Genomic DNA, 18,434 nt, shown 5'->3' on the forward strand with positions numbered 1-18,434 from the left:
GATCTGATGCTCAAGGCCGACATCGCCTACCACACGCAAAAGGGTCAGTACCTGGAGGACCTGAGTGTGATGCGTGGTCCCGAGAACGTTCCGGGCGTCGCTGCCGCTGCCGCTGTCGCGGTCGCGGCACCTGTCGCGGCGAAGTTGCCGCGCATCGCAATCCCGCAGTTCTCCGGGAAGTACGAGGACTGGCCGGCTTTCCGCGACCTTTTTGTGTCTCTGGTCGTCATCAACCATGCGGTTACGCCAGTGGAGAAACTCCACTACTTAAAGACAAGCCTCAAGGGCGAGGCCGAGCAGGTGGCACGACAGCTTCCGACGACGGGCGCTAACTTTGAACGCACTTGGCGGGCGCTGATCGCCCATTATGAGAACAGGCGCCTCCTGGTGCGGGCTTACATCGCGCGACTGCTGGCGCTGCCTAAAATGAAGGGTGAGTCCGCGTCAGATTTACGTAAAATCTACCATTGCGTGCATACGACCGTCGGTGCTCTGGAGGGGATCGGACGGCCCTTAACGCAAAGTGACGACCTGGCCGTCCAGCTGATCACGGAGCTCCTCGATCCGGTATCGCGGCGCGAGTGGGAGACGGAGCTCAGTAAGACTACGGAGCCTCCGTCTCTCGAGGAGATCCTGGAGTTCGTCAGCCAGCGAATGCGAACTCTCGAATCGTTGGCGCCTTCCAAGTGCGATGCTAGCTCGGCGAAAGCTAGCTCGGGTTCGTCGAGGCAAAGGAACTCCTTACAGACGAGCAAACCGGGAAGCCAGCGAGGACGCTGCTTCTTGTGCAGTAAGGAGCACTACCTGCGTCAGTGCGAAACGTATCTCGGCAAGTCGGCCGTCGAGCGCAGGCAATACGTCGACGCGAGTGCATTGTGCGTGAACTGCCTTGGTAAGCACAAGCTTACCGAGTGCCCGTCGCGGACGTCTTGTTTGTCTTGCGGAGCGCGACATCATTCGTCCTTGCACGACGCCTTCACCGCAGTCGCGGCGGTGACGTCCCATCTCGCGAGGCCGCAGCCGACGGTCCCGATGGCCGTGCTGCTGGCTACCGCGCGCGTTCGAGTGACCGATCGCCACGGCGTCGATCACGTCGCGCGGGCATTGGTCGATCAAGGATCGGAGTCGTCGCTGGTGTCGGAGTCCCTGGCACAGCGTCTCCGATTGCCGCGTTCGGCGTCGTCAGTAGAAGTGTACGGAGTGGGGGGCGTGCGGACAGGCGTAACGCGCGGCCTTGTCACTCTGCGTGTCTCGCCTCGTGACGGCGGCTCACCGATGTCAATTTCGGCGTACGTCTTCCCGCGACTGACGCTATACGACAGCGGCGTGCGTGCAGACCCTAGCGTCTGGTCGCATCTCCGGGGACTGACTCTCGCTGACCCGGATTTCCTGGCCGCGGATCCGGTGGAGATCCTCCTCGGAGCCGACGTCTACGCGTCCATCCTCCAATCTGGGCTGAGGAAGGGTGGTCGCGGTCAACCTGCAGCGCAGAGGACTTCATTGGGATGGATACTCTCGGGGCCAGTCGGCTCTGCTGAGCCTCCCGCCCGAGCCCTCACCCTGCAGTGCAGAGTCGACGAGGAGCTCACCAGTCTAGTGAGGGGCTTCTGGCAGCAGGAGGAGCTGCCCGCCAGTCCCTCACCCCTCACCCCAGCTGACCAGGAGTGCGAGGATGTCTTTCGACGCTCACACCGCCGACGGGAGGACGGTCGCTACGTCGTGCGACTCCCGGTGATTGAGCCGCTGCCGGATTTAGCAACGACGAGGCGCGCGGCCTTGCGCGCCCTTACCAGTATGGAGAGGCGACTCGCTCGCGACGACCGATTGAGCGAATTGTACGTTCGGGTTCATGCGAACCTACGAGGACCTCGGACACATGGTTCGCGCGGATGCTGCGCCTGGAGGTCGGACAAGTTACCTGCCTCACCACGGAGTCCTGCGGGAGGCAAGTTCTACTACCAAGTTGCGCGTAGTGTTCAACGGGTCCACGACGACTGCGTCTGGCAAGTCGCTGAATCGGAGCCTGCTGGTGGGCCCGAATCTGCTGCCTCCTCTCGCCGACGTCCTGCTGAAATGGCGACGACATCGCTACGTCCTCGCCACGGACGTGGAAAAAATGTTTCGCCAGATCCTGGTCCACTCAGAGGACCACAATCTCCAGCGCATCCTTTGGCGGTGCAGCACCCGGGATGAGGTGGCGGAGTTCTGCTTGACGACCGTGACATACGGTCTAGCGTGTGCGCCTTTCCTGGCCATGCGCACTCTGCGCCAGCTGGCCGACGACGAGGCGGAGAGCTATCCCCTGGGATCCCGCGCTCTCCGCGAGGACGCCTACATGGATGACGTCCTGACGGGCGCACCGACCAAGAAGGAGGCTATCAAGCTCCGGCGACAGCTGACCGACTTGTGTATGGCGGGCGGCTTCCCCCTACGCAAGTGGTCCGCGAACGAGTCGGAGATCCTGGCGGAGGTCCCGGTGGAACATCGTATGCAGCAGGAGCTGCGAGACTGGAGGCCGCACGAGACGCACGGGACGCTGGGATTGCGGTGGCATCCCGCCACTGACGAATTCTCCTTCGCCATTCCGGCGAGATCATTGACGACGGTAAGCAAGCGGACGGTTCTCGCCTTTACAGCACGCCTGTTTGATCCTCTCGGCTGGCTGGCGCCGGCCGTGGTGAGGGCCAAGATCGCGTTCCAGTCGACTTGGTTGTTAGGCCTCGGGTGGGACGATCCTCTCGATGGAGCGGCCGAGCGACTCTGGCGCTCCTATGAGGACGAGCTACCGCTGCTGGAGAGCGTTCGAGTTCCAAGGATGCTGGAGACCTGTCCGGCGCGCGGCGACGCTGAACTTCACGGGTTTGCGGACGCCTCCGAGCGCGCCTACGCCGCCGTACTCTACTTGCGGACGGGACTCGGCGACTCCTGGAGGACCTGTCTGGTCGCCGCCCGGACGAAGGTGGCGCCTATCAAGCCAGTGACGTTGCCCCGGTTGGAGTTGTGCGCGGCTGCACTTCTGGCGAGGCTCACATCCCATGTTCGCTCCACTCTCGGCCTCGGGCAGGCGCCCGCACACCTGTGGTCGGATTCAACGGTCGCCCTGGGATGGATCCGCGGTCACCCGACGCGGTGGAAGACCTTTGTGTCAAACCGCGTCGCTGAGATCCAGACCCAGGTCGCTGACGCGCAGTGGCACCACGTGCCTGGCCTGGACAACCCGGCGGACTGTGCCTCCCGTGGACTTCCACCGGGAGAGCTGGTGGCGCATCCTCTCTGGTGGCGGGGTCCCCCATGGCTCCGGGCGGAGTCATCTTCATGGCCTACTGCCGGGCCGCTTCCGGACGACAAGGACTTGCCGGAGGAAAGACTTCAGGCGCACGCCGTCAAGGCTGCGCCTGTTCCAGTGGAGGAGCCTGAGGAGCTGCTACGGTTCTCGTTGCTGAGCCGACTGCTGCGAGTGACGGCATGGTGCCGACGCTGGCGGTATAGGCAGCGGGTTCCGGGAGCTGTTTTCGTGGAGATCGAGGGGAATCAGGTTGACGTGCTGACGACGCCCGAGCTGGAGGAGGCGAGGACGATCTGGATCCGGCGGGTCCAGCTTGAACACTACCGAAGCGAGCTAGTTGCCCTTCAGAGATCTCTTCCTCTTCCGTCTTCCAGTTCCCTCTCGCGCTTGACCCCCTTTTGCGATTCTCAGGGTCTTCTCCGAGTTGGTGGCCGATTGAGGCACGCGCTCCTCGCCTATGACGAGCGACACCCCGTGCTTCTTCCTGGCGGATCTCACTTCACCCGGTTGGTGGTGGAGGCATGTCACCTGCGAGCTCTGCACGGTGGAGTCCAGACGACGATGGGGGTGGTCCGCCAGCGCTACTGGATTCCTCGAGGACGAGCGGTGATTAAGCGTTGGTTGCACCGTTGTGTCAGGTGCGTGCGATGGCGAGCGGACGTTCCTCAGCAACTGATGGGCAGTCTTCCGCGGGAGCGGGTGACTCCAGGGAGGCCCTTCCTCGACACCGGTGTGGACTATGCCGGGCCGATCCTGCTCCGAGCGACCAAGGGGCGAGGACATCGAGCGTACAAGGCATTTGTCGCGGTCTTCGTGTGCCTTGCCACTCGGGCCGTTCACCTGGAGGCAGTGTCCGACTACTCCGCCGATGCCTTCTTGGCGGCCTTGCGTCGGTTCGTGTCCCGCCGGGGCCTCTGCCGGACCCTTCGAAGCGATTGCGGTACCAACTTCGTCGGCGCCGACGCCCAGTTAAGAGCTTTCTTTGCAGCGAGCAGTCCGGACTTAGGCCGAGTCGTCGGGCAGCTTGCGAGCGAGCAAATTCAGTGGCGGTTCAACCCGCCGTCGGCGCCGCACTTTGGCGGCATTTGGGAAGCCGCGGTCAAATCGCTTAAGCACCACCTGCGACGAGTGTTGGGTGACTCGACTCTGACATTCGAGGAAATGAGCACCCTCCTCGCCCAGGTGGAAGCTTGTTTAAACTCGCGCCCGCTCCAAGCCTTGTCCGACGATCCGGAGGATCTCGCTGCGCTCACGCCGGGACATTTTCTGGTGGGATCCGCGTTGACCGCCGTGCCGGAGCCCTCGCTGCGGGAGCTGCCTGTGAACCGACTCACACGATGGCAGCTTCTGCAGCAAATGCGGGATCATTTCTGGGAGAGATGGTCCCGCGAATACCTGCACTCCCTCATCCACCGACCGAAGTGGTTGAAGGGAGTCGGTGATTTTAGCGTCGGACGCTTATGTCTTATCAGGCATGAAAATACGCCGCCGGCGCGATGGCCACTTGCGCGCATCGTCAGAGTGCATCGCGGGGAAGACGGACAGATTCGCGTTGTCACTGTCCGTACCGCGGCCTCAGAATTTACTCGACCGATCGTAAAACTTATTTTGCTGCCGGTCAGCGAGAACGAGGCGAGCGAGGAGACCCTCGACTAGCGACGCGCGCCGTTTCATTATCATTATGAGCTCTTGTCTGTAAATATAATTAAAATTTTTCGTTTGTCAAAATTTCATAGGGCATCCGACTCATTGTCAGCCTGAATATATCGCCCAATCTCGGGCGAGGCGGGCGGGAATGTTCGGAGCGGCGCGCGGGAAAGGAACGCTTTCGCGTGCTGTGTTTCCCGCTCGCGACGAACCGCTGTTCGCGAGCGAGCGCGCGAGCGCGCGGGAGCACGGCCGTTGTCAAACGGCAGTCAAACGGTCGTTCGAGAAATCGAGCGGCCGCTTCCAATGCAAATAAACATGTTTTCGTCAAACTCTGAGGATCCTTCTAGAAGGATCCGGAACAATGGGATTGTTGTTATCTGTCAGTTTCCCGCCGAATCTTTCTAGAAGATTCCGATCGCCTTTATAAGGCGCGCGTGCTTGGGAGCAGCAGATGTCTTTTGCGCGCTCTCGAGTCATCAAGTAATCGCACGTAGAATATCGGACGCGAGCGAACTCTCATTGTCGACCCGGACCTTCATACGGACTTCTCTATTCGACTGACGCGTAACTCTCGTCATTCAGTGTATTTGCCGCGCTCACTCGCGAATGCTCGCTGCTCTCGCGCACATTTTCCTTAGAAAGGACGTTTTGGAATATAGCCCAATCCCATATTATATCGAGTAAAATTTTCCTCTGAGAGGACGTTTTGGAATGTAACCCTAAAAAATAAATTATTTTTATTATTTATAATAATTTGAAAGAACTGTGAAAACACGATAGCCAAAATGTCCTGTTGCCTACCGTGTTTTGTAACAATATACTACTGTTGGCTTTCAGGCAGCTGTGTCTTACGTTATGGAGCCTCAAGGTCCTCAAGTCAGACTCGTAGAAAAAAATTTTGTGCTGACTGAAGATGATATGTTGGACCAGCATGTACAGGATATTTTAAATTTAACTCCGGCTTCCACAAAACATAAAAACGAAGAATGTGAAGAAAATTTAAATCCAAAAAGAAAAAAAATGCAAGGTCTGTGTAATGTAATGATTTACGTTTCAACTATGCCTCGCTCTTAAATGAAGACGATAATAATAGTAATAATAATAATATATTTTAATAATGCAATTTTTAGTTGCCAATTCAAATAGAAATAAAGAAAACGTTCCAACCGACAATACATTAAACGACAACGCAGTGGATGAAGTAAATTATATAAAACTGTCACAATCGACTTTAAAAGAAATACTAACTGAAATAAAGTAAGTGCTATTTATATATGAACATATATAATTTATGTATAATTTAAGATTCTAATAAAATATAAATAAACAAATATAATTTTTTAGAGAAATAAGAAAGGGACAAGATGAAATACTTCAAAAAATAAATAATTTGGAAAACAAATCAAAAAGTAGTAAAGACATTTTACAAGCTGTTCAGGAATTGAACCTTCCGGTGCAAACTGTAGAACAGTTTCAGATTTTAATAAAAGATGAAAAAGCATTATCCATTTTGGTAAGTTAAAATATAAAGCTTTTAAATGAAATGTGTGTGGGTGGCACCCGATCGACCACGTCACCAATTGGCTAATTTAATATCAATTTTTCTAATTGATGGATTTAATGAAAAAATTCTAAGCACCGATCGCTGTGAATGGCTATGGTTTATCGCAACGTGGTCAAATGGGACACTTCCATATATGTGTATATATACACGTACGTGGTATTTATTTTTATTATACTTATCCAATATGTATTTTGAAATTTTCAGGAACGATATTTTATCCTTCTTGGGGGACTGAACATTTCAAATGCATTAGATGGCTTCTTGAAGGCAAGTGTAACGGATAAATTAATTAAGACATCTTTTACATGGAAAGAGGGTGAACAAAAAATTCGGTTTCAGGAAACGCCTTTAAGTCTACGATATTATGGTAAAAATTACTTTTTATAATTTTATTATGTATGATAATTTATATTATTTTATTTTAGGTATGACGCGCTCGTTAGACCAGAGTGTAAAATATTGCTTCTATTGTTTTTTGTTTCAGTCAATTTCTGAGTTGCAAATAAATTTGAAATGTGACAAAGCAAATCCTGAACTTAATTATGTGAACATATTTTTATTGCAGATGCTCTTCGACAAATTGAACAATTTAAAAATACCTCTATTAAAGAGTTTGAAGTGGAAATGCCAAAGTAATAAAAAATGCACAACAGCGTCACTACATGGTTCAACATAGAGTAATGCAAGTAAGCTCCAGTGCTTTGCAACGATCTAAAATGGAAGAGGAGCTTGCGGCTAACTATGCGTCAGCTGCCGCTCGTAATCGACAGTAATCGAGTAATTATCCTAACCCTTCGTATGATATAAGCTAATTAATATAATACGTATACATATAATATAATACATATACTTTATTTATGTCATTAATAATATTTATTGTGATATAAATAAATAACTGTAATAAACATCTGCACATCTAACATGAAATATATATACAAATTGTGATAAAATAAAACTTAAATATATATTTTCTTTATTTGTTGTATTCACATTGTTTATTTAAGAGTTTTACAATTTCGTAGGATATTTTGTATACTATTTTGAATTTTTTGCTTGATGATGAAAATTAATTACAAAATTATGCCAATAAATTTAGCAGATTTCGAAATATGTCTGTCACTGTCAGTTATAGAGCTATCTGTATATCGGAAGACTCAAGCATGAAACATGTGTCGTTTTCAATTTCTTATACATCTCAATACTAAATGACTTGTGTATATATAAGGTACTATACAACTATCTAGTATTTATCTTATTTTTGTCTTGAAAGCCACTTTTAGGCATAAGTGGTCTTTTAAACAATAACATGATTGATACTATATAATTATACGGTATTTTACAATGGATATTTTAGTACTGTATTTATTGAAATTATAAAAAAACAAGAAATAGTATACATTCTATCTATTGTAGTGCGGTAGAAGCGGGCATAAAATATGAGCTACTTTTGATCTACTGTAGTGCTAGAGAAGAAGGAACGAAATACGAGCCATTTTTGACCTATTGTAGACTGGTAAAAGCGAGCATTAAATGAGAGCTACTTTCGATCTACTGTTAATCAGTAGAAGAGTGCACGGTATATGAGCTACTATCGATGTACTACAACGTAGCCACTTTCGACCTACCAGGAGGCAATAAAATCGAGAAACAGTGTTCGGACTCAAATAAGATACTGTAGGAGCAAACATGCTTCCTCATCAAAAATCTTTTTTACTTTGGTACTGTTGATTACTACTTGCTAACACTGACGAACGTAGGGAGACCGATTGTAACTTTACTACAGTTGCTGGAATGTGAAATGCTTGTTGCATTCTCCTCTGTTACCTGGGTAGGGAGTTGAGAGCGCTGGAACTGATAGACAACGAGCTCTATCGGGACAGCGACGACCTCGACTCCTCCAACGAGGGGAGCGATTTTTCGGGGGATGACTCCTCCGACTCGCAGTATGGTATGCACATCTCATCCTTTTTCTTTTTTATAACGGAGAGGAAATGCGTTACCGCATACCCCAGGCCCCGGGGGAGGCCTGGTGGTTATGTGGGACTCTTCCCCGCCGACGCAACGTGTCGGCGGGGACATACCCACTAAAACCTCTCCGGGTGTCCTGCCCTGGTCCATAACTGGGGGGCTCCGGGAACGCGTGCAGCATACTACACCCCAGGCGGGAAGGGAAGGGAAGGTACACACCGGGGTACATGATAAGAAAGGAAAGGCAGAGGGAAAAATTAAGGGGAAGGGCAGGAATGAAGGCATGGAGTTATGAAAAGAAACTGGAAGAAAGAAGAGGAGGGGAGTCGGCAAGGTTGTGTTGGGAGAAGATAAGAGGTAGAGCAAAGGAGGAAAAAGTGATGGGAAAATAAGAGGAAAAAAAAGAAGGTTTCTATGAAGAAAAGAGCTGGATATCAAGGAGATAGAAAAGTTGAGAAAAGAGGGAAGGTTAAGGGGGGAAGAGGAGGTAGCAAGAGAGAGGAGGCGACAGGAAGAGAAAAGGTGAAAACGAATTAGGAGCTCAAGGTTCAACAGATGGTATAACAGAGTGAAGGGGAAGGAAGTGCCGGAGTACTTGAAGAGGGATTGGAAGGAGGAAAGATGGAAAAGATTGCAAGATTTAGGTTAGGAGACGGTATGAGAGGAGGTAGATACTTGGAAGAGAAAGAGGAAAGAAAGTGTAGAATATGTGGATGGGGAGAGGAAACGTGGAAACATATATGGGAGGAATGCATGGATTGGGGGATGCAAAGAGATGGTAGAAAAAGTTTTAAGTGAGAGTGAGGAGGGAGATGGTAGAAGAGGTTTTAGGTAAGAAAGGGGAGGAAGAGGTTTGGATGAAGAGACTGGAGGAGATAAAAGAGGGAAGAGGTTGGCTTGGAATGAATGGAAATATGGAAGAAAAGAAGGAAAATGCGGCGGAAACGGAGGTCCAAGGAATAAGTGTAGAATGATGTATGGATGGATGATTGTGTATTTCGTTCTCTCTTCTCTCTCGTGCGGAATGGAAAGATGCAAGCATAGGTAATTTGTAAACGGAGCCGAGGTCCGCAGTGTACCTCACAAAGGGAATAAAACACTACTACTACTACTACATTAATTCTTAATTTTATATATGTGTATATATATACAGGGTGTCCCATTTTAATACGTCGACGCAAATATTTCCGTTCCCTTGCATTTCAGAAGAAAATGTTTCAGACAAAAGTTGTATGGTTTCGAGGGGGACATAAGAAGGTATCAATAATTTGACCTCGAATAGTTGGTTAAAGGTCACATGAAGGTCACGTACAATTTTTTAAATGGAACTGCCTATTTTTTATTGCATATTCTTGTAGCTTATATCGAGACGTTTCCAATACACTATAAACAAATGTCTTTCCGTTAAGTATTTTGCGAGTTGTGACGCTTGAAAATTGGTGGGCCATTTTAATCCGTCCACGCAAATATTTCCGTTCCCTTGCATTTTACAAGAAAATGTTTCAGACAAAATTGTATGGTTTAAAGGGGGCCAACCATTGATGAGCTTGAACTTGACCTTGAAGTCGACTTTCAAAGTCATTTTAAGATTAATAAGTGTTTTTTCAATGGAAATCCGTATTTTTGAACCCGGATTTGGAAAAAGCACAAAATTTTGCGTAAAAAATATGTACCCATGTTAGGGCCTAAAAGTGGACCATAGGGGTCACTTAGACGAAAACGAGTGATTTTATTTTAGCACTACTTTTAGCATTACCCAGGAACAACGACGTGGACGTAGTAGTTTTCTGTTCCCTTTGGGGTGCTTGATTAACGTGTGTAGTGCTAAATACTTTAGCACAAAGAGTAGTGCTAAAATAAAATCACTTGTTTTCGTCTAAAAGTCCCCTATGGTCCACTTTTAGGCCCTAACATGGGTACATAGTTTTTACGCAAAATTTTGTGCTCTTTCCAAATCCGGGATTAAAAATACGGGTTTCCATTGAAAAAACACTTGTTAATCTTAAAATGACTTTGAAAATCGACTTCAAGGTCAAGTTCAAGGTCATCAGCGATTGGCTCCCTTTGAACCATACAACTTTTGTCTGAAACATTTTCTTGTAAAATGCAAGGGAACGGAAATATTTGCGTGGATGGATTAAAATGGCCCAACAACTTTCAAGCGTTACAACTCGCAAAATACTTAACGGAAAGGCATTTGTTTATAGTGTATTGGAAACGTCTCGAGATAAGCTACAAGAATATGCAATAAAAAATTGGCAGTTCTATTTAAAAAATTGAAGGTGACCTTCATGTGACCTGTAAGCAACTATTCGAGGTCAAATTAATGACACCGTCTTATGTCCCCCTCGAAACCATACAACTTTTGTCTGAAACATTTTCTTCTAAAATGCAAGGGAACCAAAATATTTGCGTGGATGTATTAAAATGGGACACCCTTATATATATATATATATATATATATATATATATTAGGTGTATGCATTAATTTTAAAGGATTTACAAGAGATGGTGTAACTAGTACTATATCGCATCGGGCCAAATTGTTCCAACTTCATGTCGAAGCACCATCAAGTGGCTTTAATTTTCTGTATGTGTCACTGTGCCCAATTGTAAACAACATTGTTTTTTTGTGCATTAAATATGTCGAAATTTGTTCCAACAAAACGGCATTTGCGGAAAGCTTTGCTTTTTTGCTTGCATTCAAAGAGAAATGTTGCTGAATGTCAACGAATGCTGTCAGAAGCTTATGGTGATTATGCTCCATTGATTTCAACATGCGAGTACTGGTTTCGACGCTATAAAAAAGGTAATTTTAACACGGAAGATAAGGAACGTCCAAGCAAGCCGAAAAAGTTTGAAGATGAGGTATTGGATGCTTTCCTCGATCAAGACCTGTGTCAAACGCAAGAAGAACTTGCAGAATCATTAAATGTTGATCAATCAACAATTTCCAGACGTTTGAAGGCTATTGGAATGATTCAAAAGGATATTGGGTGCCGTACGAATTGAAGTCAAGGGACATCGAAAGGCACGAAATGACCTGTGAATTGTTGCTTCAAAGACACAGAAGAAAAAGTTTTTTGCATCGTATTGTGTCGTGTGATGAAAAATGGATACATTACGATAATCCAAAGCGCAAAAAAATATGGTGCAGGCCAGGCGAACCATCAACCATCGACAACAAAGCCAAATATTCATGGCGCCAAGCTCATGCTCTGTATTTAGTGGGATCAGCTGGATGTACTGTATTATGAGCTGCTCCAACCCAAAACTATCACTGGAGAACACTACCAACAACAATTGATGCAATTGAGCAGAGCATTAAAGCAAAAAGGGCCAGTTTACGCGAAAAGACACGACAAAGTGATTTTCCAGTACGACAATGCTCGGCCTCATGTTGCGATACCGGTCAAGGAAACATTGAAAGCGTTTAACTGAGATGTTCTACCACACCCGCCGTACTCTCCAGATATTGCTTCTTCGGATTACCACTTATTTCGATCAATGGCTCATAACCAGACAGAGCAGCGTTTCCATTATTATGAAGATCACAAAAAATGGGTCGATTTGTAATTAGCTTCTAAAGATGTATCATTCTTTTGACGTGGAATCCATCTATTATCAGAAAAATGGGAAAAAGTATTAGCTAGGGATGGGAAATATTTTGAATGATCAATTTGGTAACCATTTCGTCATCGCAAAGCCGTAAGTTTACCTTAAAATCCTTTAAAATTAATGCATACACCTAATATATATCTATATATATATCTATATATATATATATATATACATATATACATATATATATATATATATATATATATATATATATATATATATATATATATATATATATGTGACAGTGTTTTACGTACCTGCCACAAGTCTCAGTCATCCGTTCACGGCATGCTTCAAGAGCGCGGTATTTATCCCACTCCAATAATTATTAGCGTACGGAATTGGGTGCCAGGCACGAGAGAGCGTGCCACTCTTTCGGTTCACTAATTTCTCAAGGTTACGCTAACACTAATTGCCGACAGCGGGGACGATACGACCATCCGGCAGCTTCTCGCTAAGTCGTAGAAGCGCGGGGGGGGGGGGGGAGTCGGTGCGGGCAGGTGGTGAGTGAGAGAGCGAAGGAGAATTGTAGAATAATGAGGCAAGCATTAACAAAGAGAATAACAACGTATATTTGCAATCTTCGGGTTAGTGAACTACAAACCTCGCACGCGGTTTACGAGTGTGCGGAATGCGTTACAGATTCGCGGAATGTTACTTGAAGCGGCTTAGTAATCGGACAGTGTCGTACGGCAGTCACAAGCGTAACGATTCAATCGTCTCGGCGAGGTGATCGCCGCGGGAGAAGGTGCACACATCAAGGCGAGATTTTGCGAAGCGATTCATGCACACGCTAGCCGAAAGATCTCGCGTTTTTTCTTACCGCTACTACCGTAACTGAGCTACGCTCAACCCGCAAAATCAGACAAAACTCACACACGTACAATTACATGAACTTACGACATAACGACGGCTTGGCTGTAGCGCGAATACCGAAACTAAAGAAACTACATTAATACGGCGGGATCGGGTGAGCAACGTCGCGGCTGTAACAACGGCTACGTTTACAATATTACACGCAAATAAGAAACCGCACGAAGTGGACTCTACTTAATTCTGTCAGTCGCGACGTCACCCGTCCTTGATCGCAAAATCGGTGACTTTACAATTCGTTTTGACGTTTGTCTCACCCTTCGGCACGGCACGGAACCTCTCTCTGCGTCTTCTCCGGAAGTCTGGCCTTTGAATCCTCGGCACCAGTCTCCGGTTCGGGGTACGCTTACAGCATAAGTGAGCATCGATCCTCGATTTTGCGGGAGGCCCGCGGTGTCGCGCCTCACTTATCGCCGCTGCCGCTTCCGCATTGACTGTTACCAGGCGGCTAGATCCTGGCGGTGTGCGCATTATTCTATCGTTCTGCGCTTCTGACGTCGGTAGCGCGCAAGGCCCAAATTCGGCAGGTAATTCTCGGCTTCCCCGGGAACTGATATCGGCCGGCCTTATCTCTGGTGGCGGATGGCCGCCGCCTCAGGCCCGTGATGCCTCCTCTGCACGGTTCTCGATCTCGCCTCGTTCTCATTTTTGACTTTTAGCTTCGCGCAACTTCCGCCTGTGGAATCGTAACTCTGCCGTTCCTGAAAAATTAACTCCTGACAGACAAGGTTTTTGTTCGACGGCAAACGAAAGGGACAGTGTGAGCGGTACAACTTGCGAGCCCCCGCGTCTTGGGGTGCTCCGTAAATCCCTCGGCGATGTTCCTGGATTCTTGCTTCCTTCCCGGTGCCTCTGGGCGGACGAGACGTTTTACTCGTACAAGATCTTTCTTGCAGTCACCGGCTCTCTTCGGCGGAACTACCGCTCACTTGAGTTTAATAGCGGGGGTTCAGGGACAGAGACAAACACACACACTTAAACACACACACACACACACACACATACACACGTATATATATATATATATATATATATTTACCTCATATGATCTTGAAAATGATTTTTTTATGTTTTATAATATTAAATATTATATCTGAATGTTGAAATCCCAATCATAATTTATTTCTTTAGTAAAATAATAAATATTTAATGATATAATAAATAATGAATTTTAATAAATAATTTATTTTTGAATAATTTTATTAGGAGGAGATTCTAAACCGTCTTTAAAAGATGATTTTCTTATAATTAGTTTTGTACCAATTAATAATTGTTGGAATGTTAATTTTTCACTTCCTATTTCTTTAATATCTGAAACATTCTCTACTTCTAAGAAGAATACATCGTCTATAATAGAATTACAGTATTAATAAAAATATATTGTATTTACACAAATTAAAAGATATAATATAAAACTTACTTGTAATTTTAACGTATCCTTTAATTTCCACAAATTGACCTTTTTCAAATAAAACGTAATTTTCATAACTTATTATCTGTATTTCTAATTTATATATCTTGTCAGTAATAGAACCACTACCAAAAGTTTTGAAATTATTGGAGAAAGTATTAAAATTAGTTTTAATATATTCGCATACAACTAAAAAAATTTATTTAATTATTATTTAAATTCATTGAAGAATATAACAATAATGAAATAATAAAATTATATAAAATTATAATAATTAAAAATAATGACTTAAATTTAATATAAGATATAAGACTTTAATTTAATAATTAAAGAAATCATATATTTATATATATAAACATACATATGACTACATTTACATGGTTCGATTTACGATAGATCGAAGTTATAACATTGATATTATAAAATTGTTTAGAATTTTTATATGCTTTATAGAATGTGTTAGAATTTTTATATGCTTTATAGAAATTTTTATGATTGATCAATAATACAATACTAATGTCATAACTTAGATGTAAATTAGACCATGTAAACGTAGTAATACACAAGTATACGTACGTGACGCATACACATACACACATGCTTGCACACGGACACGTACATTATTTATCATATGTATAATTACTTACGGATTACTTCACACGATCGATGTCCTTATTCCATACAACTATTTGAACGCGATGTTTGTTGTTATTATTAACAACAAATTTTAGTAACTGATAATGTTGAACCTTTTCTACTATTTTAGGTCCATCAATCTCGTCTATGAAACCTACAATCTTACAATTTCAATTTAATATCAAATAAAGATATAAAATATTGCAATTTAATGTTTATTAATTGAAGTAATTTTTCATGTAAATAAGAATAAATGTAAATAATGATAAATATTAATAAATTTCAAAAAATGTTTATTATACTAAAACAAAAGTTTTGATTTAAAAATATCAAATTAATTATTAAATAAATTTTTAATTAATTATTGACAATCTTTTTTAAATAAATTATAATATTTTATTTGAATCGATAGAGCTAATTGCAAACTTTTATTATTAAATTATGAATAATTTGACAATTATTCATTAAAAAATTATTTATTTTTATTATGATTGACTATCTTACTTCTCTTGGTCCGATTTAAATTAAACATTAATGTAAATTGTATATAAAATTTTTTTTTAATTTATTAATTAAATTCATTAATTTAATAGTTAATTAAATTGTTCAAAATTATTGTTGAAATCCACACAGTAGAATCTTCAAATTGTATTGATTCCAACATTTCATCTGATGCGAAACTAATTACTTCCTCCTTGTCTTTTTGATTTAAAATAGTAATTTCTTGTTTTGTGTTATTTATACTATAAAAAATCATTGTATAAAATAATTACCATTACTAATATAAATTATATTGACATATTTCTTTTATTTTTTATTTTGATTTATATTTATGTATTAATTTAAATTTAAAACAAACTTTCAAGTACGATAATTTTTAACGAAGTTATGATTATTTAAAGTTGTGCAAAATTTTGGTATAAATGAGTGTTGCGATAATTTTGTTGCTCAGTATATAAACAATTAAAGAGCATTTTATAATTTTAATAAAAAAAGATAATAATAAAACTACAATTATTGTTAAAAGTTGATTTCAAAATTTAACTTAATTTAAAATAGAATATTCAATAAACATTTTTTATTTATTTAATCTTTTTTTTTTTTTTGGTACGATGAGGGAAATGCTCATGGCACGACAGGTTGGCTAGACCTGACAGTGTTGGACTCGAGTCAGGACGGTGCTAACCCGGCCACATAATTTCAGCGACCAGGCTCGCCCTAACTCGCCTACCAACTAAAAACTTCACCGAGCCACCGAGCCCCAGATCGAGGGAAGTAGCCTTCCCCCGGAGGTCGGAACGTGAGCTCCCCGACGCGCCAGTTCGTCAGGTTGGGAGAGGACGTGCCAGGGCGGCAGCCGAGATACGTCAGCTGCCGCCTTGTCCACCCCGGGGTAGCGCCGTTAAAAAACACCGCCCCCCCCCGCGCTCCTTTAGGGCAGGTGGCGAGCGCCGAACTTACCCGTTCCGCGCCAACCCCCTACCCAAGGTCCAGTGGTCCGAGGAACCGATCGGGCCTACCTCCTATCCTCGCGTGGCCGGCGCACCGGATGAGCGGAGACCCCTACTCATCGGGCGGCCCAACAGCCAGGGTCCTCGTCTCCTGGGCATCCCCGAGCGCAGGGGCAGCCGGAAACGAGGCCCAGGATCGCGTAATGACCCCCCCTCCCAGGGGAGTCACTTCGTGGCCATATCTCCGAGGATAGGCAATCCCGGGAGAGAAGGCGTCAACGTCTTCTCCGCCTGGGGTCTCAACGCCTTCATGAGGGGGGTGCTCGAGTCTCGTCCCACTCGCTTCTCCCGTTGCGGGAGAGGGAGGGGCTCGAGCACCACCTTCGCCTGGGGGAGGTGCGCGGCGCTCAGACTGTCGAGCGCCTCGCACCTCTTTTTAGTCGGCGGACTCGTCCGGAACCCAGATGCTCCGGACAACTCCGACGATATCACTATTACCCCCGTGATGGAGGCCTCACCGACAGAGGCCTCCGCTACGGGAGGGGTCTCCTCCATGTCGATATCGGCCACTGGCCCCTCCGACACACCACCATCCACGGCCTGAGCGCCGGGCGGAGTGGGAGGCGGAGGGGTCAGCGGCCGATCTTCTTCAAAGACTCCGCCCTCCTCCCGCTGCGGAGGAGGGGGAGCCCTCTTCCCCGGTCGAACAGCCGGGAGAACCCGCACGCACTTCTCACCGCCTGGGCGGTGATTGTGCGGTTTGCCTTTAGAGGCACACTCCGGGCAGAACGGCCTACTCGCACGTTCCGCCTGGGTGTGCCCCTCACCCCCGCAGTTAAAGCAGCACTGGGCCCTGTCGACACCGCCAGGACACCGGTGCTGCGTGTGTCCCTGAGCTAGGCAGCGGAAGCATCGCTGTGGAGGTGCCTTGAGCACCTCCACGCGAGCCGCCACCCAGCCCAGGGTCAAACTCCCCGCTCAAGCGAGCCTCGCAGCGGCGGCGACCGGGCATTGCACTATGACAGAGCCCAGCCCCCGCCGACTGCGACCCACCCGGAGGTTCGCCACGAAGCATGACCCGGAGTCGGCGACCGCCGTGGCCACCTCCTCCGGAGTCACGGATTCGTCGAACCCGGAAATGCGGATCCCCACCCTCCGAAGAGGGCAAGAGATCCGCACGTCCGCGCCCCCTGCGACGCGCCTCATCTCGGAGGCCAGCCTCTCCGCGGCTGGCCTGCTATTTTCGCCGGGAATCTCCAGGAGGAGACCCCCAGTCTGGGCTCGGCGAACCCGCAGCCCACTGCCCCCCTGCGGCAGGATGTCCCCGAGGACAATGGCCTCACGGGCCCGCCGCATCACTCCTGCATAGGAGACGTCGTCCCCGGTCACCGTAATCATCACCGCCGATGACTTGGGGACGCGCCTCCCGATCCTCTTCGCCGCGAGCACCTCGCTTCGCGGCGGACCTCCTCCCTGTTTCTTTCTTTCCTTCTTTTCCTTCCTCGGCTCGGCCGCCGGGGGGGCGGCGGATGCCGCTACCCCTGAAGGTCGACCCGAGGCTGTGCCGAACCCTGGGGGGAACAACCCCCAACCACTGACCCCCATGGGGCGAGTGGGGGGGGGGGCTCTACGGCCCCCTTTGTAGACTCTCCTTCTTTTCCGGGTGCCGACGACCTCGACCCAGCTCCGATCGCTCGCAGGCGTATCGGGGCCGGGCGCTGCCGCCGGCACGGCGGGGGTGCGGAAGGATCCTCCTTCGGAACTCCCGCACCCCCTTCCCCCCTTACCTTTCTTTTCTTCTTCTTGCCCCTGGCGTCGGTGGGGACGGCGGCCGGAACAGCTCCCGTCTCCACCCGCGCCAGGAGCCTCTCCAGGCCCTCCACTGTCGCTGTCAGCCGCTCCAACGTCCCCAGCACTCGCTCCTCGAAAGGAGAAGAGCCGCGGGCAGAAGCGACCGACAGGGGCGGCGGAGGG

General features: G+C 47.0%; 2 protein-coding genes and 1 long non-coding RNA gene across 3 annotated transcripts; all 3 read left to right on the forward strand.

The window, feature by feature from the left end:
• Positions 1-2,254: 2,254 nt before the first annotated feature.
• On the forward strand, positions 2,255-4,942 carry LOC120357003. The gene has a single exon (XM_039446183.1). The coding sequence runs from the start codon at positions 2,255-2,257 to the stop codon at positions 4,940-4,942; it is 2,688 nt and encodes an 895-aa protein (XP_039302117.1).
• Positions 4,943-5,297: 355 nt separating this feature from the next.
• LOC120357004 lies at positions 5,298-6,197 on the forward strand. The gene is made up of 3 exons (XM_039446184.1): positions 5,298-5,315; positions 5,774-5,963; positions 6,067-6,197. The coding sequence occupies exons 1-3, from the start codon at positions 5,298-5,300 to the stop codon at positions 6,195-6,197; spliced, it is 339 nt and encodes a 112-aa protein (XP_039302118.1).
• Positions 6,198-6,343: 146 nt separating this feature from the next.
• Positions 6,344-7,472, forward strand: LOC120356963. The gene is made up of 3 exons (XR_005574157.1): positions 6,344-6,449; positions 6,705-6,867; positions 7,066-7,472. It is a non-coding gene; the product is annotated as an uncharacterized LOC120356963 (long non-coding RNA).
• Positions 7,473-18,434: the final 10,962 nt, after the last annotated feature.

The sequence above is a fragment of the Solenopsis invicta genome, chromosome 2 (genome assembly GCF_016802725.1).
Source record: "Solenopsis invicta isolate M01_SB chromosome 2, UNIL_Sinv_3.0, whole genome shotgun sequence".
NCBI lineage: Eukaryota > Metazoa > Arthropoda > Insecta > Hymenoptera > Formicidae > Solenopsis > Solenopsis invicta.

Bases quoted from the DNA above. Each gene is read 5' to 3' on its own strand.
- LOC120357004 (XM_039446184.1), top strand. The intron at 5,964-6,066 runs GTCTGTGTAATG...TGCAATTTTTAG, and splicing joins AAAAAGAAAAAAAATGCAAG to TTGCCAATTCAAATAGAAAT.
- LOC120357003 (XM_039446183.1), top strand. From the start codon at position 2,255: ATGCGCACTCTGCGCCAGCTGGCCGACGACGAGGCGGAGAGCTATCCC.